The following is a 27884-nucleotide window of genomic DNA, read 5'->3' as shown; positions in this document are numbered from 1 at the left end:
TTTATGAAATTCCTAGCCAAATGGATGGACCTGGAGGGCATCATCTTGAGTGAAGTAACACAATCACAAAAGAACTCACACAATATGTATTCACTGATAAGTGGATATTAGCCCAAAACTTAGGATACCCAAGATATAAGATACAAATGCTAAACGCATGAAACTCAAGAAGAATGAAGACCAAAGTGTGGACACTGTGCACCTTCTTAGAATTGGGAACAAAACACCCAGGGAAGGAGTTACAGAGACAAAGTTCGTAGCTGTGATGAAAGGATGGACCATTTAGAGACTGCCGTATCCAGGGATCCATCCCATAATCAGCTTCTAAACGCTGACACCATTGCATACACTAGCAAGATTTTGCTGAAAGGACCCAAATATAGCTGTCTCTTGTGAGACGATGCCGGGGCCTAGCAAACACAGGAGTGGATGTTCACAGTCAGCTATTGGATGTATCACAGGGCTCCCAATGGAGAAGCTAGAGAAAGTACCCAAGGAGCTAAAGGGATCTGCAACCCTATTGTTGGAACAACATGATGTACTAACCAGAACCCCGGAGCTCTTGTCTCTAGCTGCATATGTATCGAAAGATGACCTAGTCGGCCATCAATGGAAAGAGAGGCCCATTGGACTTGCAAACTTTATATGCCCCACTATAGGGGAATGCCAGGGCCAAAAGAATGGGAATGGGTGGGTAGGGAAGTGGGGGGCGCTATGGGGGACTTTTGGGATAGCATTGGAAATGTAATTGAGGAAAATATGTAATAAAAATATTAAAAATTAAAAAAAAGGAAAAAAAGATAAAAAGGGGAAAATATTTAGAACTAAAGGGACAATATTGCTTTTGAAGTGGTTGGATCCTGTTACTTGAATTTTGGAGCTTGGAGCCTGTCTTCTCTTGTATGTCTCATATAGTTTTCTTTTGGCTTAATACTTAGACAAATTATTTCATGGCATAGCCAAGTTATAACTCTACCTTTATAATCCTCCTTCCTGAGCAACTTCAGCAAATAAAATACCTTTCTTGAATTTGTAACTGAAAAAAAAATTAAATGTTGGGGAGTACCCTTTCCAGGTAGTTGAATTTGTCTAAGCCTCTTCTAGGCAGCCCAGCTGGTCAAGTGTGAGTCTTAGCTGATTTTATAGCTTCTATATGCTTGGAGAGGGAGGAGCGAGTTTATTTGGATAATTTCAGGAATTTCCTGAAGCTATTGAGTTGTTTATTTCTGAGCTTAACTACCTTCTCTGCAGGATGGAGTTTTTCATTTTCCTTAATAACATCCTGTTGTTTCACTATCCCTTTTACATCTTGTATCTTAACAAGGTTTCTTCCAAGATGGAAGGTTTTCATTTCAGAGAAAACTGCCTGATTCTTCCTGGTAGTTAGATTTATAGGCACATGTCACCTTTCTGTGGTGGCTTGAATGAGAATGGCCCTCCTATGTTTATATATTTGAATGTTTGGTTACCAGTTGGTGGACTGTTTAGGAAGGATTAGGAAGTGAGGTGTTGTTGGAGGTGTGGCCTTTTGGAGGAGGTGGGCTTTAACATTACAAAAGCCCATGTCAAGCCCAGAATCACTCTGCCTGCCCCTTTTGGATCAGAAGCTAGCTCTCAGCTACTGCTCCAACACCATGCTTGCCTGCTTGGCTCTATGCTCCCAGACATGATGGTCATGGACTCACCCTCTGAAATCATAAGCAAACTTCCAGCTAAACAACTTCTTTTATAAATTACCTTGTTCATGGTGTCTCTTCATTGTAATAGAACAGTATATAAGACAACTGATTTTTTTTTTTTTTTAATGATAGGATTACCTCAAACTCACTATGTAGCTCCGGATGAACTCAAATTTTTGATCCTCCTGTGTCAGCCTTCTGAGCGCTGCGACTGCAGTATATACTACCATACCTGGCTCTTTGGAGATTTTAAAATGCTGTCTCGAGAGTCTTACTGAACAAATAGGGAAGATTTGTGTTTAGATACTACTCCCTGTTAAAATGAAAATTTGCTTTCTGATATGAACGTTGTTTCCATGTGAAAATTGCATTTTTACATGGCTGCTTTTGTGTTTCATCACCTTGTTATAGTATGTGGCATGTGTACTTGAGGGGACAATGTTTAGACAAGTAAATATTCCTAAATATAGTTATGTCTCCATTGTTGGACATGTTTGGAGTTTGTATAAATTAAAGCATCTCAGTTTAATATTAATTACAGTTCCATTCTTTGAATTCTGATTGCCTTGATGTTACCATTTATTTAAATATGTGATATTTGGCTACTTAGATATATTTTAGAATAATCTAGGAGAGGGTAGGATTGTGCACACATTTAATACCAGCATTTGAAAGCAGAGGCAGGTGATCTCTGTGAATTTGATGCCACCCTGATCTAAACAGGGAGTTTCAGGACAGCCAGGGGTACATGCATCCTGGATGTAAAAAAAAAAAAAAAAAAAAAAAAAAAAGAAAAGAAAAGAGAAGAGAAGAAAGAATACTCTAGGGATATGTGATTTTTCCTTTATGGGAGTTTTACATCACATTATTTTAGCCTATTATTAGAAGATAGTTGGTATTTTACAAAGCTTTGTTTCTGTGGGACAAAATTTTCTTAATGGTTTTGAAACAACTTGAATAATTATGATTTGAAACAAAGCGTGAATAATACCTGAAGTCTAGTTTCCATTAATACACATTGTAAAACAAATGATTCAGACCAGTATTGGATCTAAAGGAAGAATTCAGAAAATTCAAACAGCTTAATCTATCTGATTAAGTGAGAAAATTCTGTTTTTTATAAAACTGTTCTCAGCAGGGTTAAGGCACTGCGGAATTTAAAAAATGGAATCACCTTATTGTATTCTAGCTTTACTTTAATTTCTAAGTTGATTTAAAGTAAATAGTATGAGTTGAAGTTTGTCTAAAATAACAAAAGGCAAGATAGTAATTATTGTTTATAGTGTAGTAACTTGGAACAGTGGATGATTTCATTTGTAGGTTAAATAACTGTCAAGAGAAGACATTTCCTATTATAGTCTCAGTGTATATCTTTTGTAGAATGTAGATTAAAGTGCTTATTATGCAAAGGTTATCAGCTAAAGCTGATTTGGGGGGAGAGAAGGTGTGAAAGGCATTGAAAGTAAAAATAACAGATGGTGATATCTCTGATCACTTTGCCTGATACAATTTCTCTGTGTAATAACTTGATGTGTAATAGTTGAGAAGTGTAAAAAAAAAAAGATGTTATCAAAATATATCATAGGATATTTCTTTAAGAAAACTTCAGACTTGATGGCTGGCTCTTTGGTTTGCTGCTCTTGCAGAGGACCCTCTTCTTATCCCAGGATCCACATGGCAGTTCACAATCATCTGTGATTCTAATTCCAGAGGATCAATTGCCCCCTTCTATTCCCTTTGGGCATCAGGCATGTACAAGGTGCATCGATATACATATATGTATATGCATAAAACAAAATAAATATAAAACATCGATGTCCTACTCGGCCATCAGTGGAAAGAGAGGCCCATTGGTCTTGCAAACTTTATTTGCCTAAGTACAGGAGAACGCCAGGGCCAAGAAGTGGGAGTGGGTGGGCAGGGAGTGTGTGGGGGAGGGTATGGGTACTTTTGGGATAGCATTGGAAATGTAAATGAAGAAAATACTTAATTAAAAAAAAGAAGTCTAAAAAAAAAATCGAAAGGAGCGCATTAAACTTCTAAAATAACCTGGAAACTTCAGCGTTTTCTTCCCTCATGAAAAGGTATGTTTTGGCTGCTGAGACAAGTTTGCAAAGGTCTACCAGTGAGAACAGTATTTTTTTTAAATAGCTCTCTCCTTTTCACTTCCTTGACAGTCATGTTTTGAAGATGAATTATGGAAATGAAACACACTGGTTTCATTGGAAAACAGCAGCACACATAACAGAGCCTGTTTTTGTTTTTGTTTTTTATTTTATTTTTAATTCTTTTTTACATTCCATATTCCATTCTTGCCCCCCCATCCACCTTCAATCTGCTCCATATCCCACACCTCCTCCCCACCCCACCCTGTCTCCATGTGAATTCCCCCACCCCCACCTCACCTGCCCTCTAAACTCCCTGGAACCTCCAGTCTCTTGAGGGTTAGGTGCATCATCTCTGATTGAACCCAGACCCCACAGTCTTCTGCTGTATGTGTGTTGGGGGCCTCATATCAGCTGGTGTATGCTGTCTGTTTGGTGGTCCAGTGTTTGATAGATCTCAGGGGTCCAGATTAATTGAGACTGCTGGTCCTCCTACAGGGTCGCCCTTCTCCTCCGCTTCTTTCAGCTTTCCCTAATTCAACAACAGGGGTCAGCTGCTTCTGTCCATTGGTTGGGTACAAATACCTGCATCTGAAACTTTCAGCTGCTTGTTGGGTCTTTCAGAGGGCAGTCATGTTAGATCCCTTTTTGTGAGAGCTCCATAGCCTCACTAATAGTGTCAGGCCTTGGGATCCCACTTTGGGCCTGTCACTGGACCTTCTTTTCCTCAGGCTCCTCTCCATTTCCATCCCTATAATTCTTTCAGACAGGAACAATTATGGATCAGAGATGTGACTGTGGGATTGCAACCCCATCCCTCACTTGATGTCCTGTCTTCCGGCTGGAGGTGGGCTCTACAAGTTCCCTCTCCCTACTGTTGGGCTTTTCATCAAAGTTTCTCACCTCCCAGGTCTCTGGTACATTCTGGAGGGTCCCTCCAACCTCCTATTTCCTGAGGTTGCCTGTTTACATTCTTTCTGCTGACTTTCAGTCCTTTTCCCTCACCTAATACCAGATCAGGCTCCCCTCTCCCCCCACCCCTGGCTCCCCAACCCCATCCGCTTTCCCTCCCAGGTCCCTCTCTCCTTCCCCACTTGTGATTGCTTTCTTCTCCCTCCCAAGTGGGACTGAGATGTCCTCACTTGGGCACTTCAGCTTGTTGAGCTTTTTGAGTTCTGTGGACTGTATCTTGGATATTCTGTGTAAGTTTTTTGTTGTTGTTGTTGCTAATATCCATTTATTAGTGAGTACATACCATGCATGTCCTTTTGGGTTTGAGTTACCTTACTCGGGATGATATTTCCTAGTTCCATCCATTTGTTTGCAAAACTCAGGATGTCCTTGTTCTTAATAGCTGAGTAGTATTCCATTGTGTAAATGAACCACATTTTCTGTATCCATTCTTCTGTCCTGGGACATCTAGGTTGTTTCCAGCCTGCTTTAAATGGCTTCTTATGTGTATAGGTGCTTGCATGTGTGTGTGAGTATAGAATTTTTTGAGTCTAGAGAAAAGAATATTAAGTCTACAAACACATAGTCTTGCTATTGCTTAATTATGCTCATAGTTCAGTGAGTTAACATCTACAATGTGCTAGAGCCGTGGTTACTGTTAGAAACGCAATGTTATTTGTGTCTGGTATATTTTATTACTTTCTTCTGTTAGAAGAGTGAGTGCACATGCAGAAAAAAAAGTGATGAATTATCTGCCAAGCTAATAGGCACTTGCATTTGCCCTTTTGATGCTGTCATGAGGGATATTTTAGTATGTTTTGGATAGGCAGGTAGGAAAATTTAAGTACACAAGCTGTGAACTAATCCATCCTATCAAAATGTTTAACTTACATGAAAGAAGAAAGAAGAAGAATATTAGAATTTCACATATAGAGACCATCAGTCTCTTAACATTTTGCTGTGTGTGTGTGTGGGGGGGGTTGATTAACAGCTTGTGGGTATGCGCAAGATTGCATTATTATTGCCTGAGTACCTCAGGATAGGGTATTAACCAGAAGGGAATGCATAAGAAAATGACAGAAAAAGAAATCTAGGGAATGAAAAGGAACAAGTCATAAGTGAAAACAATGACAAAAGCGGGGGACTTATTTTAACTCGTATCATTCCAAAAAGGACCAGAGACAAAGTAGATGGGTTCTTTATCCCCATTGTGTGCCTAGAAAGCCAGGCAAACTGAAGGAGAGTGGAAGAAGCTAGTTTTCTCAATTGGAGCTTGTAGCCTTGCTCTCATCTTCCAATAGAATCTTCGGTCTCTTGACAGCTCAGTGGGAACTGCATGATCTTTTCAATTCCTATCTTGAGTGTTGATACCAAGTAATCAAATAAACATTTCCAATAATACTTATGAAGTCATGTCATTTTAATGTGTGCCTCCTAGTAAAAACATATTGCCTCAATAATAGTCTATATGCATAAGTATTTCACCTCGCAGTGTGTCTTAATAGCAGTGTTACTATGTGTATTAAGTTATATTTCACTTTGAAGCTCAAATGTAGATCAAAACGTGTACTTTATTTATTTATTTATTTATTTATTTATTTATTTATTTATTTTAGGACAGCCAGTAGAGGGGACTTCATGTTTTCTGCAGATCGCTTGGTAGGTAAAGGCTTCCCATTTCCTTTCATTGTTATATGCAGTGATGTAATCCTGGTAGGCCAGGGGGCCTTTTTGTTGTAGAGCATTGTAGGGTTGAAGGAGATTGTAAGTGTTCTTTTTACTACAGCATTAAAGTACTACCTCACTCCCTTTTACTCCAAAGCGTTGCCTATGAACCCATTCCTTGCTGTTCTTAGATGGATCTCAGCAGTCTGGTTCTCAGCAACTCATAAAATGTCTTGTCTTAGGGCAATGAATTGAATCACATTAGAAGAAAGCTACATATGTTCTTGAGACCTGACACATTCACCCTTGTGGTATCAGCTAATGCACAAAAACAAGTGTAATTGTGTGTGTCTCTGTGTGTTTTACCATATAAGTTGCATTTGTTTTGCTTCTGTCCTGTGGTATAGTCACAATATTAAATTCTGTGTTGGACCATCTACCCCTTCTTCAAGGGCATCCTATCAAGTCCTGAGCAAACCTAGTCTTTCTATAGTCAGTTTCCTCTCAGATGCTCTCAGGCTGAATTGCTCTGCCACAGCTTTTTACTCTTGTCTTGATACCTTAAGTGTGTTCCATTCTTGGAATGAAATTGATAATTAATTGCTATGACTAAAGTTCTTAATGAAAATAAACACTGGGCACATTTTAGGCTTTGTGCTAGACTATTTTGGGAGAGAGGAGATAAAACAGCTAGGAATATAGATATGGTCCCTATTCTCGTGGAATTTATAATCTTAACACTGTTGTCAGTCCTCTAACTTAGACACACTGATCTCCAATCCTGGGTTTATATATTTTTATATTTATTCTTTGAAAATGTCACAATGTATTTTGATTATATCCATCCCTCAGTTCCCCTCCAACTCCTCTCAGACTCTTCTACCCAAACTTCATATTCTCTTTTTCCCCATAGCTACTAAATCTAATTTATGTTGCCCATAGGCACCTGGGTATGAGGCCATCTGCTGGGGTATGGTCAACCTTTCAGGGGGCCACACCTCTAAAGAAAACTGACTCACCCTTCTTCAGAAGCCATCAATTGGCAATAACTTCTCAAGTAGGGGAGCAGAGCCTTAGGAGCCCTGTAGGGGAGGGCCAGGAGCCTGTTTTTTTCTTTATACCACATATTATAATTTCCTCCCACCTATATGGGGAGTGTTGACTGGCTTGATCCTGTGCCTGTCTTGTCCAAGCAAACACAGCTGCTTTGAGCTCATGACTGCAATATTTCACAGCAGTCCTCTTCAACCTCCTGCTCTGCTCTTACAGACATGATAATTTCTCTCCCAGAATTTCAGAGGATGGCGCAGAAAACAAGGCTCTTTTGAGGCATGTCACTAGAGGAAGGAGATATGGGCTTTTTAAAGAAAAAAAATTCTTCCCTGTAATTGTCTCTTAAAGAAACATAAAATAGCCAAGGAAGGTGGTAGCTAACAGCGAATGTGTTCTTTCCTATGCTATGCAAAAGGTTTCTGGGCCCATTTTCTGATTCTGCAGGCAGACAAAGTGATGTGCCATTTCCGATTGATCCTTCTAATGGCAGCAGGGTGATGTGTTGTGATAACACAGAATGAAGCATCGTACTTCTCCCTGCTGTTCCTGATTCTCAATCATTAATGTAATATTGATTGGAGAAAATGTGCACTACAGGCTCAGTACTGCCTTTGCTATAGGCAGTAGGCTCTGGCTGCTCCGATCTCACTGTGAGAATCTGGCTCCAGTAGTTTGTAGGGATGTTTTTTTTTTCTTTATACCACATATTATATTATAATTTCTATGAGACTCCTAAAAATTTGTTTCAAAATTTTTAGAAAATTATTTATTTACTTATGTGTGCATGGATGTGTGTGTGTACACATAACATGGTAGATACATGGGAAAGTCATAGTACAGCTTTTTGGGAGTCAGTTTTATCCTTGTACCTGCTTATCTACTTGGTCTTCACAGTGTTTTTCTTTAGCTGAGATGCCCCAAGATATTCTACTGGATCTTCCTTCACACCTAGTAAATTGCTTCAGCTGGCCCATCTACTTCATTTTTTTCCACAAGGACTTCTAGGTTTTATTTGCATTGACCTTTGTTTGAAATGAATCCAAATTCATTTTTAAGTTTCAAAGATTTCAAATGGACTAAGCAGGGTAGAGAAAGTCCAGGTGGACAGACACTTTCCCCCAGTAAGCTGAATTTTGTTACTACTAATGGTGTTTTGTTTACCATAACTCTAGTTGAAGTTATGTACCTTTCATATTCTTGACTGAATCATAAGGCACACTGGTGCCATTTGGTGACAGTCATGTGTCAAATGGAGGTTGGATACTTAGCAACAAGCAACCTGGATTTAGATCTGTCCCTGCAGTGAATACATGGTGGGGGACCCACTTCCTACCTCCCTAACCTAAGCCCCGAGATCCTGAGTATAGCAGGAGAGTCTCTGCAAGCTCTGAACTTCTTCTTTCTTTGACCTTCTAGATCAGACTTGTTGTAGAAGAGGGACTGAATCAGCTGCCATATAAAGAATGTATGGTGACCACTCCGACAGGTAACCAGGGCTTGTACTCGCAAATTTTCCTCATAAAAATTCTGAGCTAGACTGGGGTTGGAGGATGGAAATGGAAGGAAGACATCCTGTGTAAAATCAGTGTGAAAACTGAGGAGTTTATGCATAACTGGTTTTTTTTTAACATCTTTAAAAACTAAGAGACTTTTTGTTAAGAAATCTACATAGGTGACTTTTTGTTAATGGCTTGCTTGTCAATTCAAGTTAAAGGTTATTACATGCTCTTCAGCATGCAGGTGTTGTTTCCGATGGCAGCCCATGGGGACCAGAGTTAAAAATTGCTGGCAGCTTATCTTCACCTCTGTGGGGAAGCTGCTGGCGCTAACAAATGCAGGAGGCTGGTTCAGCCTAGAAACTCCAGGTTAAGAAAAAGATGAGACGTGAAAAGGAAAAAGAAAGCTAAAAATGATAAGATTTGGAGAAAGTGCTTTGTTCTAATAAAAATAGCATACAGTCCCCCTGCCAGAGATTTGAAATTCAGATTTACTTTTTTTTCCATAAACGATGGAAAACTCTTCTATTCAAAGGGTTGCATATGAACAATTGAGGGCTGAGCTTGTTGCGTCATAATTGACACAATCAGAATGAGACCAAGTTTTGATAACTATTTCAGCCTCTTCTGCTTTTAAGGTAGAATGAAGGCTCATAAGAAGGGATGGAATGACGAGGCTTTCTGCTGTGGCTCTCAATGGGACCCCAGTGTGAATTGATGGGGTATCTAGTATTCATGGACTGCAGTGATTCTCCTTTGAATTCAATTTGGAGGATGTGTATGTGAATATTGTGCTATAATAAGTCTTATTCCCACTTGAGGAACTCCTCCTCCCCCAATTATTCTCACAGGTTTCTTCTGAGGCATTAAGAAATAACTATGAAAAATTGTGACTCATTACTTTCACAGGAAATCCAAGGTGTTAAAGAATGTGTCTGGACAAAGGTAGCTCGGTACTCATCTGCTCTGAACCATGAGCACCTTATAGAATATGCATATTGCACCAATGATAAAGCATCTATTTTTCGTTTTATTTCTCAACAGGGCACAAGTATGAAGGAGTGAAATTTGAGAAAGGAAATTGTGGGGTCAGCATAATGAGAAGTGGTAGGTTTGCATGTGTATGATTTTGTTTCTTTGCATGCATAGAAACGGCTGCTGTTTTCTGGGAGAGAGGAGGGCTAGCTTGTCATAATTGCAACCTGCCTTCGCTTCAATCTCACCACCTGTGTTGCCTATCCTCATGGTGCCTTGGAGTCATGGCCTATGTGCTGCTAAATTGGGCTATATGTAATTGCAGGCATCTTCCCTAGTGGCCTGCTCCCATGAGCAAGCCAGCTTTTTAAAAGACTCAGAGGAGGGTGGGAGGATGGGAGGACAGGATGCTGCTGTCTTGGGAAGAAGGGTTTGAAGACTGAAGGAATGTGGCATAAATTACATTCTTTCTGAAGAAGAACATTTGGATACCTGGCAGGATAAAATGTCTCCTCTGTTTTTAATCTGTGTGGCAGGGAACTCTGCCAAAAGCTGGACTGGATGACTTATTTAATATTTGAAATTTGATATTCTATGACTGTGTGACTATATAGGCAAAAGTACCTAGCTGTCTTTAGTGCTATTTCCACTTGCTGGTCTTAAACATTTTGTATTGGTGCTTTGAGTCCAACCAAACATCCTAACAACTTTTGTGTGATAAGAATGTGTACCCGTTATACAGGAAGGTTTTCTCCTCTGCAAACTGAACTCTTTTTTTTTTTTTTTTTTTTCACAAGAGCTGGAAGCCCCACTTGTTTGTGCTGGAAACAGATGGATTTAAAAAAAAACATATAAACATTGATTTTTCTCTAGCTCTGGTTGGGTTTGTGAACAATTGAACACTTCAATTACTAAAGGAGTTTTAGACTCTGCTTTTACAGGAAGACAGCTCTTAAGCAATGACAACATTCTCAGGAGAGTGTTGTTCAACATTTGAGGTGGATGAACATATGGGTATGGTTTCTTCTCAGCACCTTCTCTGAGAGTACTTACTTGGTCCTTGCACCTCTGTTGTGTACCAGATGATTCAGGGAGGTAAAGGCCAACTTGAGAAGGAATGTTTTTTGTTTGTTTGTTTTGTCTCTTGATGTTTTATGTTTTGCTACTATGGTTTGAATCCAGAATCTTTTCTACAACATGTGTATCACATACGCACACCATTACCATCAAACTTCATGCACAGCTTTGACATAATTGTTTTTAGTCTTAAAAGCCACCTGGGTTTTTGTTTGTTTGTTTGTTTTGTTTTGTTTTTGTAAAAAAAAAAGTTTAGAAGAAGCTAGTTCTATGTTTACACTAATGCTCTAATGTTTCCTCTTAAACTTAAATGTAAAGTTAATTTAAAAAAACATTAAGTAAATGTCAGTACTAATAGAATTTCAAAGTAATGTTAAATCTTGAAGACTGCATGAGAACCACTGACTTTTAGAAAATACTTCATCAAAGGAATCCAGACTCAGAAATAGCCTTGTATCTCAGTGGTTAAATCACCTGCCAAACAAGTATGAGGACTGAAGTTTAGTTAAGTGTGGCAGAATGCCTGTAATTCCAGCACTCAGAAGGCACAGTCAGGGGATCCCTGGAGCAAGATGGCTAGCCAGATTAGTCACATCAGGACGCTCTGCATTCAACTGAGAAATCTTGGCTCAATAAGATGGAGAGTGATTGAGGCAGACTTTTGAAGTCAACTTTGAGCTTCCACGTGCATGCTCACAGCATGTGCACCTGCACACACATGTGTGTTCATGCACATGCAAACATCTCTACACACATTACGCACATAGACACATACAAAGATCTAGCTCGTATTTAAAAACCAATGGACTGGGGTTGGCTCTCTGGGGAAGGGAGAAAAACATGGTACTTTTTCACTATTAGCAATGAAACTTTTGTCAGCGAAGTCATTGCTGAACTGAGTGATGAATCCTGGAGCCACCTTTGTGCAAAGGGAAATAAATCCTTTGGCCTGCAGCCCCCACTCTTTCAGCAATCTTTTATATTTTTCTCAGATGAAAATGACAAATTTAGGTGGCTTAAAAAAATCTTTAAAAATAAGAGGGAAAGTGTCTCTGATGCTGAAGAAGCAACCCAGTCAAGCCTTTATTTCTTCTGTAATCATGGAAGCACGAGAGCTCCATAGCTCTTAAGCAAGCAAGAAGCAGAGCTTATTGTGGCTTCATTGAACAGCCTTTCATCTGCTTTTGCTGAGTTCCTACTGAGAATCAAATAGGAGCATAGTAGAAGAAAAAGGATGCTTCTGCCTCAATGGTGCTCCTTTTGTAGTGATAGCAGTAAAACCCTCTGCTTTGGTCTGTTCTTGCATTTGCACACTACCTGCCACAACCCTGTTGTGCTTTTCATTTCCTTCTTTAAGGTGAGGCAATGGAACAAGGTTTGCGAGACTGCTGTCGATCCATACGGATTGGGAAGATCCTGATTCAGAGCGATGAGGAGACACAAAGGGCCAAAGTATATTATGCCAAGTTTCCCCCAGACATTCATCGCAGAAAAGTCCTTCTGATGTATCCAATTCTCAGTGAGTGCCTTGAGTTGCATTTGTAAATTTTTGTTAGAGTTTAAATTCAAGTTAGTGCCTACCTCCTACACACCCTTATATAAAAGGCAAAAACAGCTTCTAAATGTGTTTTCTCTGTTGGATTTGGAGTTGCCCTGGGCAGTTCACTGGGAAATTTTTATTGTATAATAAGGGAATATACATTAGTCAAACTTTGTTAGCTCCAAAGAACATCTGTCTTGAAACAAACACAGTGAAGCAAAGGACCTAATGAGGCAAAATATAGAGAACACAGAAAATATATTGGATCATGTCCTGTTTCTACCTTAATGAGCAGCAGTGATTTTCTGAAAGTTTTAACATCTCCACAGGAATATTTTTCTGGTATTCTGTTCTTTTTCATATCGTGATCTCTCAGGAAGGTAAGTAGGGGTGATGGTGTTGAATTTGGTATCTCAAGCAATAAATAACTTTAGGGCTTATTGTTCATTTGATGTATGCTTATGTTGTATCCATCATTAAACATAATATTGATAGCTGCTGGGTGGAGCCTCACAGAAGGCAACTTGCTCCTGTATGCAAGCATAACAGTGTAATATTAATATTGTCAGAGATTTGTGTTTGCCCATGGGATGGGTCTCAAGTTGGGACAGTTATTGGTTGGCCATTTTCTCAGTCTCTGCTCCATCCCCTGTCCCTGCATTTCTTGTAGAAAGGATAAATTTTGGGTTTTGTGGGTAAGTTGGTGTCTCTTTTGCTCCACTGAAGTTCCTGCCTGGCTACAAGAGGTGGCCTCTTTAGGTTTTATCCTCAATGTAGTGAGTCACAGCTAATAATAATCCACTTTTAAGTGAGTACATACCATGCATGTCTTTTTGGGACTGGGTTACCTCACTCAGGATGATATTCTCAAGTCCATCCATTTCAAAATTCATGATGTCTTGATTTAATAGCTGAATAGTATTCCATTGTGTAGATGTGCCATGTTTTCTGTATCCATTCTTCAGTTGAGGGACATCAAGGTTGTTTCCAGTTTCTGGATATTATGAATAAAGCTGCTATGAACATAATTAAGCAAGTGTCTCTGTGAAAAAATAGGAGGAAGGATTGTGGCCCCTAAGGGGATAGGTACTCTACAGGAAGACCAACAGAATTAACTAACCTGGACCCTTGGGGTTCCCAGAGTTTGAACCACCAACTAAAGAACATACATGGGGTGGACCTAGGCCTCCCTGCACATATGTAGCAGATGTGTGTGCAGCTTGGTCTTCATGTGTGTCTTGAACAACTGGAGCAGGAGTTATCCCAAAAGCTGTTGCCTGTACATGGGATACGTTCTACTAGCTGGGCCGCCTTGCCTCAGTGGGAGAGAAAGTGCCTAACCTCACAGAGATTTGAAGTGCCAGGGTTGTGGGGATACCCAGGGGGACCCCCCACACCTTCTCAGAGGAGAAGAAGAGGGAGGATGAGGAAAGGATTGTGGGAGGGGGTGACCAGGAGGGGGGCAGTGAGTGGGATGTAAAGTGAATAAGTAAAAAATTAAATTAAAAATAAAATATAACATTGGCAAAGAGCAAACACTTTCAAATGAAGCTTTCATTAAATATATCTTATGTTAAGATTCCTGTATTGCTCTTAATTCATGAATATTTCAGTATAGATGTCAACATTGCTAATAGGTTTGGTTACCTTTTTGTTTTAGGTACTGGAAATACTGTAATTGAAGCTGTAAAGGTTCTTATAGAACATGGTGTTCAACCCAGTGTTATTATCCTACTCAGTCTCTTCTCCACCCCACATGGTGAGTTTGTTTGGTTTTTTGTTTGTTTGCTTGTTGAGAAAGGGTTTCTCTGTGTTAACAGTCGTGGCTGTCCTGGAACTTGCTCTGTAGACCAGGCTGGCCTCGAACCCAGAAATCCACCTGCCTCTGCCTCCTGAGTGCTGGGATTAAAGGTGTGTACCACCCACCAGGAATCCCATGGTGAATTTAATCTGCAGCTATAGCTTGGGGCTCCAGATAGTCATGAGATGAGTAAATGTGTGTCTCTCTAGGCTGTCATCCCAAGGAAAAATATAGTTGTATGTCCATATTAAATCTAGTTTTGGTACTCATGACTTGTATTTGTTATCTCTAAACTTGATGATAATACTAATCTCACAGAGGATGTGATAGTATGCATAAGACATATGCAGGCTCAATCCCAGAATGGAGGAAAGGAAGGTGGACATGGAGGAGCTACTGGCATTTGAGAGTCAGGTTTTAAATGGTTTGACCCCTGGAAGGACAACATACAAGAGGAAGAGAGAGAATGTAGACATATATGAAGTTGGATGGATAGAATATGGAGAGGAGGTATGAATAGGACCAGAATCTATTGTATGAAATTCTCAACGAATTAATATAAATATAAAGAAATATTGTAAAATGTTATTAGTGAGTTTAGAAATGACCAGTACAAATTATAACACTAACAACCCAAAGCAAACCTGGCTTCAACATAAAACCAAATGACTTTGACCTCAATGTGAGTGACTAGGAAGATATACAATGCTATTTCAATTTTGGTTTCAAAATTTTGATTATTTTAGGGCATAATTCTAAATGATTTTCATTTTTAAGCTTTTTTGGGGGACCATTTTCTAAGCTTTCTTCAATGAATTTGTATTTGTTTCATAATTGCAGAAGGAGTACATGGCTTCTCAAGTTAGACTTTCCCTCGTTTTCAACTATCCCCGGTTTCAAGCAAACTGGGAGAAGCCACAGCATGTGCCTTAGAAAGGCTATTCTCATTAGGCTGCTGTGCTGTAATTGTGGCCTATTAGACTACTTTGTTCTTTTGTAGCCTAAATGTACCCGTAATTTAAATACTAGTGGTGACAAAGGGTGATTTGCTTGATTGTCCATTGTATGTAGCACTGGTGACATGGAAAACATTAAGGTAATCCAGTAATTATCCACCTTTGGCAAAAGAAAAATAATCTCTTTAGTTGAAATTGTATTAATTGGAACAGTGTACCATTGTTTAGCATTAAAGCTGAAAAATCCACATGGTGTAGCAGTTTTCAAGGCAGCTTTTTGGTTTGGGGTCCCAGCCAGTCTAAACTCCCTGCCTGGCCCTGTCACCTAAAGCTAGAATCCTTCTATCTAAACAACCAGCATTCTATTATACACCAAAATACCTTCACACTTGTTTCCCATTACTGCACTTGGAAAACTCTGATTTCCTGTGATTTTCCTTTGAGGAAGTGCCATATTACTTCATTCTAGCCAATGCTGGTATAACTGACTAATTTGAGTTTAAGACCATATTACTGAGTGGGCAGGAGCATGGTCTGAACTACTAGCAAAGCTTTTCAGATACCAGATATTATATAAAGAAATTAAGCATGTCTAACTCAGTATCCAAAGATTTTTTTTATCAGTATAAAGTCTGAAGACAGTGATTATACAAGGTATTAATTCTAAGTAGCATTACCAAAATTTTGCAGTAATAACAATTATTTTTATTTTTTTTTGAAGGTGCCAAATCAATCATTCAAGAATTTCCAGAGATCACAATTTTAACTACTGAAGTTCATCCTGTTGCGCCTACACATTTTGGACAGAAATACTTTGGAACAGACTAAGTTATTAAAGGAAAATGAAATACCTTACATAATATTATGGTTATAAATGGATTCCATATCTGTTTTTACTAATTTGTTTGAGAAAATATGTTAGGAATACCTTTTAACATTGGAAGTAGGTGTAGCAACAAGAAATATTGGAAGTTTATTTATTTGATTTGATCATTTCTTCACATGTGGTACCAAATTCAACAATGAAGCACAACCTCAGTGCTTAAAACCGATGGAAATTTTAATTGTATGCTAATAGAAGTCACTGACTCTTCAGTTAGTCCATGGAAACTGTAGAACTTAGGACCCCATCTCTTGGTTTGGAAGTTGCTTGTAGCTGCCAAGAAAACCCAATGAGAGTTAGTTCTTTGGTACACTGCAGGTTTACACTGTCCTTACTGTGGTTTAGCTCTAGAGTGTTTCCTTGTATGTGGGTCTTGTCACCCTCCGTACTCTATATACTATATATATATATATATATATATATATATATATATATATATATATATATATATACACACACGTATGCAGGTACCTTGGAGAAGAGAGAATGAGAGTATATCCGGAATTTTATGTTGCCATTTATGTCCTCACTTAATTTGCAGGCCCAAGATGTCTGCTTAACTTGTCCGCTAAGCTGTTGTGTTCCTCAAGGCTGGCTCATTTCCCCAAGTGGGAATCGAGGGAAGGTACTTACCAAGCTGTAACACAGCTTGTGACAAAGAAGCAGGGTCTTTTCAGTAACTGAATCTGTAACATGAGTCTACAGAGACTAAACCACGGATGCCTGATGCTGACCCAAGAGAGCTCAATCAGCCCTCTACAAAGGAATTGGTGGAGATTTTTCTAAGATGTGGGGGAAAGTAGAGGCTTTGCTTTTCGTGGCCAATAAGGAAATCAAAATGGTTCTTTGGTTGTTGTTGTTTTTCAAGATAGGGTTTCTCTGTGTTCCTCGGGCTGTCCTGGAACTTGCTGTGTAGACCAGGTTGGCCTTGAACTCATAGAGATCTACCTGCCTCTGCCTCCCAAGTGCTGGGATTAAAGGCATGCAGCACAACACACTATGCAATACGGTTCTTTTAATTTAGTTGTTTCTACTACTTGCTTTTGGTTTGGAACTTAGTTATTTTGCATGTCTTATGACTATACCTGTATTAAAGTAGAGAATACATAAAGTCTTTTAAAATATATAAGGTTTGTATGTGCTCATATTTAAGCTTCTGAAAAGAGAGGAAACAATTTTAGAATCAATCTTTGCACTTGTGAAATGTGCTCATAAAACCCAGATTCCCGTTTTACATGGATATTGTGGTGGCTGGGTGATTACTTGATTAATTACACTCTCATGGCCCTGCAGAGAGCTGCTGTGGGACTCTGTTGAAAAGTATAAGAAAAAGTACATAGGAATTTCTTAGAACTGAAGCTGAAAAGATCAGTGAAGCTCAAGGGAGGAAAGCAACCTGGAGGAAATTGAATGGACTTTACCTTATGGTTCTAGCCTGCTAAACTTCACTGTACTGTTGTTGTTGTTGTTGTTGTTGTTGTTGTTGTTGTTGTTGTTGTTGTTTCTTTAAGACAGAGCTTCTCTGTGTAGTCCTGGCTGTCCTGAAACATGCTCTGAAGACCAGGCTGGCCTCCAACTCAGAGATCCACCAACCTCTGCCTCCCAAATGCTAGGATTAAACGTGTGTGCCACTATGCCCAGCTACTTTATTTTTGGTTGTGAGCCTAGCCTTTAGCGGCTGAGCCATCTCTCCAGCCGTATTTTTGAAGACTATTATGAAATAAAATTAAAATTCATCGAACAGTTCCTTCCATAGTAGAATGTTGCCTTCAAGTTCTTCCTGAAAATTTTTTGAGATAGGGTCTCCTGGCTGGCCTGGAACACATAGACGTCCTCCTTCCTCTTGAGTGCTGGGATTAAAGTTGTGCTGAAAGTTATATTTATATTTGATATTAGGTGTCCTAAGAATGATGTGAGTGCAAATTCAGATATAACAGATCTGTTGACATTGTTATTGCACTGAATCAGTAGAAAAGACGATGGATGCTCACTAACCTGGGTGTGGTAGGAGGATTTCAACTTTGAGGCTAGCATAAGTAACTGAGTCAGATCTTGTCTCAAAAATTTTGTTTTGCCCACTAACCTAAGAATTGCTGTGACTCAATTGAATTGGTGCTTGTCTTGGCTGCAGTATTATCTTTGAATATGAGATAACGTCAAACTCCACTGTAGGGATAAAACCATATTTTAAGCAAACTCTTTTAATTTTTGAATCATGTCTTTGTACCATAGGCTAGCTTTGAACTTGCTGTGTAGTCAACTCTGACCTTGAACTCCTGTTCTCACTGCCTCCACTGACTTCTGGGGTGAAAGGCTTACCACCAGCATGCCCATTTAAAACAAATTATTTTTCTACCATTAGCCATTTAGATTCAAATGTCTGTTGCTTTTCAGCAATAAATGTGATTAAAAGTTAACTACATTTGATTCTCACATGGAAGCTTAGTATAAACACTAGGAATTATTCAATAAGGTCATACTCCCTTCTGATGTTTGTACCCTACAACTCCTGCAGATATAACTCTGGTCTCTGAATTTTGGAATGTTTTAGCAAACAAATTCGTACTTGCAGGGCTAATCACTTGCAGGACTCTATTTTCTAAAGTCAACATAAGATTAACAGACTACTAAAAGTAAGATTGACTTTAGTGACATGAACTTCAGAGCAGTATAAATTGTGCAGGTTCTTTATTGAAAAATTGAAGCTAGAGCAAAATGATGTGCAAATAGCACAAAGCTGTGATTTTCTCAAAGTATGGCATACATCATAATTATTCCCAATGATGTGCTACAGATTGCTGAACCCCAAATTTACAGTTTCTGATTTAATGTCTTGATTTCCAACATTGATTCTTTTTTATAATGTAGGCCTTTAATGATATAAAACTTTCCATAAGGATTTAGCTGATTTTTGATATGTTTCCATTTTGATTTTCTTTTTTTATTTCTTCAACCCAGGGTCATTTAGAAGCATCAACCAACTGCAAATATTCATACCATTTTCCATATTTCTCTTTACTATTGTTTCCTAATTTAATTCAATGGAGGTCAGAGAATATAATTGTCATGATTTGAATTCTTTCAATTTGTGAGATTTTTTTTAGACAAAGGCTCTTGTCCATAAACTATTGTTATGTGGTAAGCCTCCTTCCTACCAACATGATTGCTTGGAATGCATGCATATCCTGTATTGTTTGCTATGAATTTCAGGTTAAGTTGGCTGATAAAGCTGTTTAAATATTCTACTTCACTGATTTTTCTTTCCATTTGTTCTACTGATTATTAGGAGAAGGATATTGAAAGCTCAGATTAAAAGTGTTGTATTTATTTCTTCTTTCAATTCTATGAAGGTTTTGCTTTGTGTATTTTGAAGCACTCTTGTTAGGTGTATAGGCTGTTAGGATGGCTGTAGTCTCTTGATGATATGACCTTTTACCACTCTGAAATGTTCCATTTTGTACCTGTTACTACTCTTTGTGCTGAAATCCCAGATTTCTTTTGAGTCGATTCACTTTTAACATGGTTATGTTTTAATGTGAATTTATTATAGGCAGGTTTGGAGCTGTGTCTTGCTTTTTTGATCCTTTTTTTATTAGATATTTTCTTCATTTACATTTCAAATGCTATCCCAAAAGTCCCCCATACCCTCCCCCACCCCACTCCCCTACCCACTCACTCCCACTTCTTGGTCCTGGCGTTCCCCTGTACAAAAGTTTGCAATACCAAGGGGCCTCTCTTCCCAATGATGTGTCTTGCTTGTTAAAAATCCATTTTGACAGTGTCAGCTTTTTGTTGCAGTGTTTAGATAATTTTTGTGTCATGTAATTATTGACATGATTGGTTTTACATTACCATATGGCTATTTCCTTCTATATTTACTTTTTCTTCATTTCCATCCTTTTGATTATTATTTATGATTCTATTTTATGTCTTCATGATGTTTGTGTCAGCTCTTTCCACTGAATCCTCCAGGATCTTGGCCCAAACTCTTCCTCTCTCTCTATTATATAGCTCTAGCTGTCCTGAAATTTACTGTGTAGACTAGGCTGCCCTTTGACTTGTAGTGCCAGGACTAAAGGCATGTACCACCAACTTGACCAGCCTAGTCTCCCTTAAAGGAAGACTTCTGTATTTTTCTGAGCATTTACATTTAATATAGAAGTTGTATAGCAGACAAATTATAGAAATAATAGCATGAGTATATCTGACGTTTGAAGGATTCTATGCAAAATATAGACTTGAAGCAGTTAATCATTTATAAAGCCATTATATACATCTCAAATATTTTATATTAATCTGATTATTTTCCCTTTGTCTACCATTATTTGACCGTTATGACAAGCTCATATGGGACTGATTATCATATTAATTTGTTAACTTCATCTAGCTTCTCATATCAGTCATTTTCCTTTGATATCACATCTCAAAGAAGCGTAAAGTTGCTCAATACATATAATTATCAGTGCATTATGTGACCTGTTTAATATACTTGAATTTCACCAGCATTGCTCACCTTCCACCATATCACACAAATACTGCATGGTTAGTTTATTCTACAGGTCACTCAGATAACCATTATACTTTCCCCCCACATAATTGGCTCTTGACGAAGTGCCAGATATTGTTTAGGGAAAGGTGATGTCATAGTTGAGCAAGATTTGTTTATGTCCAGGTTTCAAATCAATATTTTAGTTTATTCGAGCTGTTGTAAAAATACCAGTGTAGGTGTGGTTTTGTTTTGTTTTGTTTTGTTTTTTCATGATAGGGTTTCTCTGTGTAACAGTTCTGGCTGTTCTGGAACTAGTTTAGTAGACCAGGCTGTCCTCAAACTCAGAGAGATCTGCCTGCCTCTACCTCCTGGGTGCTGGGATTAAGGACATAGACCACCACTCCTGGCAGGGCTGGTTTCTTATGGCAAATCTAAGCATGTAGTTGAGAATCATTTCTACTTCTGCTGTAAAATCAAGTACAACTTCTTTGCTCTGTTCTTGGCATGAGGGCAGGCAGTGCATATTAGTGTAAGCTGGTTTTGCCTTCAGAGAATTTGAAGTTTGGAGGTTGAGTTTGGAGGTTTAAAGGAATTCTGCAAGTGTTGATGAGCCATTGTCTATCTCGAAGGGCTATTGATTCATATTTGGGTCAGGCTCCAACTGTTTTAAATTGGTCTAAAGACCCTATTTGTTCATGCCTTTGCCCAACTGTGAGTACTAACACTCTCCAGCTTTATTCAAGGAATCTGCCTGTCCCCGGTTGCTAAAACCTTACCAGGCTGATTCCTGTCTTCTGGAAGAGTGATCTTTCTACTGATTTAATCTACTTAAATTACCATTTTCTTCTGAATGCCATTCATTAAAGGGAAATCTCTTTTGCTCTAGCAGTCACACTACTGAGTATATAACCAGAGAGAATGAAATTACCATGCTGAAGAGACATCTGCACTCCCAAGTTCATTGAAGCAGTATTTTCATTAATTACAAACTAGAAACAGCCAAAGTGTACATCACATGATAAATGTATAAAGAGAGGATGGTGCATTTATATGATAGGTTACTATTCCGCCATACAAAGGAATGAAATCCTGTCTTTTGTGACATAATCAGATGTAACTGGAGATTATGTTAAGTGAGGGAAACAAGCCAGTCACAGATTACCATATGATTTCTGCTCATGTAGAATCCAGTGAAAAATGATCTCATACAAGTTGTTACCAAAAGCTGGGGGGGAGATGCCCAAATGGGAAAAGGTTGAACAAGGGTCACTAAGTTATAGTTACTTAGAAGAAAGTTGTGCTGTGCTATTACATACTTGTATGTCTGTAGATCATCATTAATGTACTATACATGAAAATTAGAAGAAAATATTTTGTTAAGTTTTTACTATGAAGAAGTGATAATGAGGAAAGAGATAAACATGATTTAAATATTATACAGTGTGTACATGTACTGAAATATATGATATCTCATTAATATGTACAAAGTTTCTTTTTATGGATCACTTAAAATAAATTTAAATAAATGAAAAAATAATAACTGAGTTTATTTTTCTTCTTTCTTTGACTTCTTTTTGTAGTGAGATATTTTATTTGCTTAAATTTCAAATGTTATCCCTTTTCCTGGTTTCCTCTCTGCAATCCCCTATCCCATCACTCCTTACCCTGCTTCTATGAGGGTACTTCCTCACCCACCCACTCACCCACTCCTGCCTCAATGCCCATGCATTACCCTATACTGGGCCATCAAGCCTTCATAGGACCAAGGGCCTCCCCTCCCATTGATACCAGATAAGGCCCCTTCAGCTCCTTCAGTCATTCTCCTAACTCCTCCATTGGGGTCCCTGTGCTCAGTCTGATGGTTGGCTGAGAGCATCCGCATGTGTATTGGTCAGAATCTGGCAGAACCTCTCAGGAGACAGCTGTATCAGGCTCCTGTCACCAAGCACTTCTTGGCATCAGCAGTAGTGTCTGGGTTTGGTGTCTGCATGTGGGATGGATCCCCAGGTGGGGCAATCTCGGGATGGTCTTTCCTTCAGTTTCTGTTCCACTCTTTTTCTTTGTTTTTCCTTTAGACAGGAGTAGTTATGAGTAAAAACTTTGTAGATAGGTGGGTGGCTCCATCCCTCAACCATGCCTAACCTCTGGATATGGTCTCAACAGGTTCTTTCTCCCCATTTTGGGATATTTCAGCTAATGTCATTACTGTGGGGTCCTGGAAGGCTCTTGCTTTCCTGGCATCTGGGACTTTCTGGTTGCTACCCCAAGTTCCCCATCTCCCATTGCTACACACCTCTGTTCAATTTCCTGACCCTCTGTACATTTCCTCCATCTCCTCCCATACCTGTGTCTTCCCCTTTTTTCTCCTTCCCCACCTCTCTTCCTTCCAAGTCCCTCCACAATCTACTTCCCTTGATTATATTGTTCCCTCTTCTAAGCAGGACTGAAACATCCACTCTTTGGTCTTCTTTCCTCTTGAGCTTCATGTGGTCCATGAGTTGTATCGTGGGTATTCTATATTCTTTACCTAATATCCACTTATTAGTGAGTTCATACCATATATGTTCTTTTGTGACTGAGTTACTTCCCTCAGGATGATATTTTCTAAATCCATCCATTTGCCTGCAAATTTCATGAAGTCATTGTTTTTAGTAGCAGAATAGTACTTTGTTGTATAAATGTGCCACGTTTTCTGTATGAATTCCTCTGCTGAGGGACATCTGGGTTCTTTCCAGCTTCTGGCTATTATAAATATGGCTGCTATGAACATAGTGGAGCATGTGTCCTTGTTATATGTTGAAACATCTTTTGGGTATAGGCCCAGGAATAGTATAGCTGGGTCCTCAGGTAGTACTATGTCCAATTTTCTGAGGAACCGCCAGACTGATTTCCAGAGTGGTTGTACCAGTTTGCAATCCCACCAGCAGTGGAGGAGTGTTCCTCTTTCTCCACATCCTCACCAGCATCTGCTGTCACCTGAATTTTACATCTTAGCCATTCTGATTGGTATGAGGTACAATCTCAGGGTCGTTTTGATTTGCATTTCCCTGATGACTAAGGATGTTGAATATTTTTAGGTGCTTCTAAGGAATAATGATTGTTGCTATCTATAATTTTTGTTGTTAGAGGTGGAATTATATTTATGTGGCTATCTTCTTTTGGTTTTGTTGAAAGAAAATTAGGTTCTTGCCTTTTCTAGAGTGTACTTTCCATCCTTGTGTTGGAGTTTTCCATCAGTTATCCTTTGTAGTGCTGGATTTGTGGAAAGATATTGTATAAATTTGATTTTGCCATGGAATATCTTGGTTTCTCCATCTATGGTAATTGAGAGTTTTGCTGGATATACTAAACTGGGATGGTATTTGTGTTCTCTAAGGGTCAGGATGACATCTGTCCAGGATATTCTAGCTTTCCTAGTCTCTGGTGAGGAGTCTGGTGTCATTCTGATTGGTCTGCCTTTATATGTTATTTGACCGCTTCCCCTTACTGCTTTTTAATATTATTACTTGTTTTGTGCATTTGGTGTTTTGACTATTAATATGATGGGAGGAATTTCTTTTCTGGTCTAATCTATTTGGAGTTTTGTAGGCTTCTTGTATGTTTATGGGCATCACTTTCTTTAGGTTAGAGAAGTTTATTTCTATAATTTTGTTGAAGATATTTACTGGCCTTTTAAGTTAAAAATCTTCATTCTCATCTACTCCTATTATCCGTAGGTTTGGTCTTCTCAATGTGTTCTGGATTTCCTGGATGTTTTGGGTTAGGAGCTTTATGCATTTTGCATTTCCTTTAATTGTCCTGTCAATGTTTTCTATGGTATCTTCTGCACTTGAGATTCTCTCTTCTATCTCTTGTTGCTTGTTGCTTGCTTGCGTCTATGACTCCTGATCTCTTTCCTAGGTTTTCTAGGTTGTCTCCCTTGGTGATTTCTTTATTGTTTCTATTTCCATTTTTAGATCCTGGATGGTTTTGTTCAATTACTTCACCTGTTTGGTTGTGTTTTCCTGTAATTCTTTAAGGGATTTTTGTGTTTCCTCATTAAGGGCTTCTATCTTTCTCCTGTGGTCTCCTGTATTTCTTTAAGGGAGTTATTTATGTCCTTCTTAAAGTCTTCGGTCATCATCATTAGATGTGATTTTTAATCAAAGTCTTGCTTTTCTGGTATATTGGGGTATCCAGGGCTAGCTGTGGTGGGAAAACTGGGTTCTGATGATTCCAAGTAGCCTTGGTTTCTGTTGCTTATGTTCTTGCCCTTGCATCTCGCAATCTGGTTATCTCTGGTGTTAGCTGGTCTTGCTGACTCTGACTGTGGCTTGTCCCTCCTGCAAGCCTGTGTGTCAGTTCTGCTGGGAGACCAGTTCTCTCAGGGAGGAATTTGGGCATTGTGAACTTTGGCACAGGGTCAGCTCCACGGTACAGACAGAAACTAGAAGGATCCTGTCCCTGGCTGTTCCTTGGTTCCTGTGTCCTGATGACTCTGGACAAGTCCCTCTTGGGGCAGGAATTTGAGCAGAAGTGGTGGTCTTACCTGTGCTCACAGGTGTGACCACACTCCTGGGAGGCTAGCTCTTTCCGGTGGTTTTTTGGGTATGTAGCATTGTGGGACAGGATCAGCTCCAGGCCCAGATGGAAACTGGAAGTTTCCTGTCCCAGGCTGCTCCTCAGTTTCTGTGTCCTGAGGGCTCTAGACAGGTCCCTTGGTGCAGAAGTGGTTGTCTTACCTATGCTCTCAGCTGTGTCAGCTCTCCTGGGAGACCAGCTCTCTCCCAGCAGGATTTGGGTATGGAGAGCTTGGCACAGGGTCAGCTCTGGGCACAGATGGAAACTGGAAGCTCATTTCTTTCTATCTTTTGTTACTTTTTCGAAAATTAACTTCTTTTTTTTTTTGAAAATTTAGTGCTCTCTCTCTCTCTCTCTCTCTTTTGAGAAAAAGTCTTACTCTTAAGCCCAGGCTGTTCTTATACTCACTATATAGCCTAATCTGACCAAGCCATCACACCTGGCTGTTTAACTTTTCATGCCTAAACTGGTCCTTATTTCTCACATAGCTCTCTTTTGTTCTGTGAACCAATGTTTAATCCACCAGGCATGTTGCTGCTATTGCAATTGCTTTGTCACAATTAGCAAACATGTTTTGTACCAGAAAATGTTGGGTCTTTCTACTAAGATCATGTGGATGCTTATCATGCTTAGAAATAATTTGTTCTCTTTTCCTTTTGATGCACCACCCAAGATCCTCTTGTTCATGGGCAACCGCTTCCCAGACTAGTGCATTTTAAGAATAAGCAATATTTAGAGTCTCTCTTCTTCCAAGCCATCCCTGATGCCAAGATCTGCATGTTTGAATTTGGACAGAAGAAGGCACGAATGTTTGAATTCTTCCTTGTGATAATTATGAGCAACTCTTCTCTGAAGGCCTAGAAGGCCACCTGTACTTACACCAACAAGTGCACAGTAAAGCATTGTGACAAGGGTGGCTTTCATAGCCAAATGAAGCTTTACCTTTTCTTTGTCATTGGCATCAACAAGATGTCCTGTACTGGGACTGACAGGCTCCATATACCTAGGCTTAGGCCTCAGGGAAGCTCCAGGGCACATTGGCTAAATTATCATGTCCATCTGCATCAAACTGAAGAATAAGGAACATGTGATTGAGGTTGTGTAGTGCCAAGCTCAAGTTCCCGGGATCCAGAAGACCTACATCTCAAAGAAGCTAGCCTTCACTAAATTTAATGCAGATGGATTTAAAGGCATAGTAGCTGAGAAGCGGCTCATTTCTGATGGCTGTGAGGTCAAATATATTCGCATTCCAGGTCCCCTGGACAGGTGGGAGGACCTGCACTCCTAGGGATTTCCACAGTGCTCTCTTTACCACAAAAATCATGTTCAGTAGTAAATCTCACATCCAGTCAAAACGAAAAGAAATAATTTATTCTGTATAAGCCGTAAAGACCTCATCTCACTTTTTTTTTTGTCTCAAGGTAGTCATTGCCCATAGGAATTTGAACCCAGCAATAAGATCTTTTACTTAGTCCCATCATTAACACATTGTCTCTGTCTTTTTAAGGATTTATTGTATTTTTAATTTTGCACACACGTGCTTTTATGTGGGAGTATGTGCACATGAGTGTGTAGGCCCATGGAGTCCAGAAGAAGGCTTCAGATCCTCTGGAGCCGGCAAGAGTCGGATGTGAGCTGTCCAGTGTTGGTGCTGGGAACTGAACTTGGGTCTCTTTCAAGAACAGTCCATGCTCTTAATCATGAAGCCATCTCTTTCGTCCCTAACTTTGTTTTAATAACTTTGCATCTTCAGAAACAAGGGTGATTTGCATTTATACACAGAACACTTTGTCATTGCAGGCAGTGACTACATTCATAATAGCTAACCACCTTTCTAAGTGGTGATCAAAAGTTGATAGTTGCTCAGTTATCAATCTATTCATTGTATATTGCATAGTTTGATAATCAGACAGGGAATAATTCCTGGAAGTTTATTCCCAAACGATAACCTTTGTACTAGGCATAACCAGGAAAAAAAAAGTGTTGGAGGTGCCAAGTATAAAGCTTAGGGACTCATAACATGGTAGGTTAGTGATCTACCAAGTTGGAACCCTACCCCTATAACCTGTATTTTTAAGAATAAAAACACACTGGTTTATTTCTAGGGCTCCATTATAGCTGTTGTGGTTTGAATTTAAAATGTACTTTATAAGGTCAACTTAAAAATGAATTTATTTTTAAAATTTTCATGCAAGTAAGTGCTATATGTTGAGAATATAAACCCACCCATGTCCCTCATCTCTTTGCCCACCCATCTGCCTGTTAGACATTTCCATTTCTATTTTCCTATCAAACATGCTTTTACATGCTTGTGTTTTGAAACTTGTCCCCCAGGTGGTAGTGCTCCTTTGAGTGGGCACTGAAGCTTTAGGAGCGGGGTTGGGGGTCTAGCTAGTGGTAATAGGTTTCTAAGGGCAGGCCTTTCACGATTATATATATAGGTAAGCCCCTAGTTGACACTGCTTTCTGCTTTTCTGATCTTTTGTGATGTGAGGGACCTCTACAACATACTCCCATAGCCACAGATTTTGCCATATCTTATTACAGTGAATGGCTGGGGACTGAATCCAGAGCCTTGCCACATAGTGGGCTACTGATCTAGTCCTGAGCTGCAGCTTCAGCCCTATGGTTGGTTATAACCTACATAGCCTCAC

The 27884-nt window shown here is 39.3% G+C and overlaps 1 protein-coding gene across 1 annotated transcript in view; it reads left to right on the top strand.

Annotated features, from left to right (window-relative positions):
* Nucleotides 1-22185, top strand: part of Uprt (uracil phosphoribosyltransferase homolog) — a 30652-nt gene extending 8467 nt beyond the window's left edge. The window contains exons 2-7 of the mRNA XM_085838067.1: nucleotides 6352-6394; nucleotides 8870-8939; nucleotides 9994-10056; nucleotides 12359-12520; nucleotides 14202-14300; nucleotides 16020-22185. Coding sequence (XP_085694193.1) covers nucleotides 6352-6394; nucleotides 8870-8939; nucleotides 9994-10056; nucleotides 12359-12520; nucleotides 14202-14300; nucleotides 16020-16126 — 544 coding nt within the window. The 3' untranslated portion in view covers nucleotides 16127-22185. The remainder of the gene's footprint in view (nucleotides 1-6351; nucleotides 6395-8869; nucleotides 8940-9993; nucleotides 10057-12358; nucleotides 12521-14201; nucleotides 14301-16019) is intronic.
* Nucleotides 22186-27884: the final 5699 nt, after the last annotated feature.

Source organism: Mus caroli, unplaced genomic scaffold, assembly GCF_978045245.1.
Source record: "Mus caroli unplaced genomic scaffold, Mus_caroli_1 scaffold_5, whole genome shotgun sequence".
NCBI classification, from domain to species: domain Eukaryota; kingdom Metazoa; phylum Chordata; class Mammalia; order Rodentia; family Muridae; genus Mus; species Mus caroli.
This window is presented reverse-complemented; position numbering and strand designations above follow the sequence as displayed.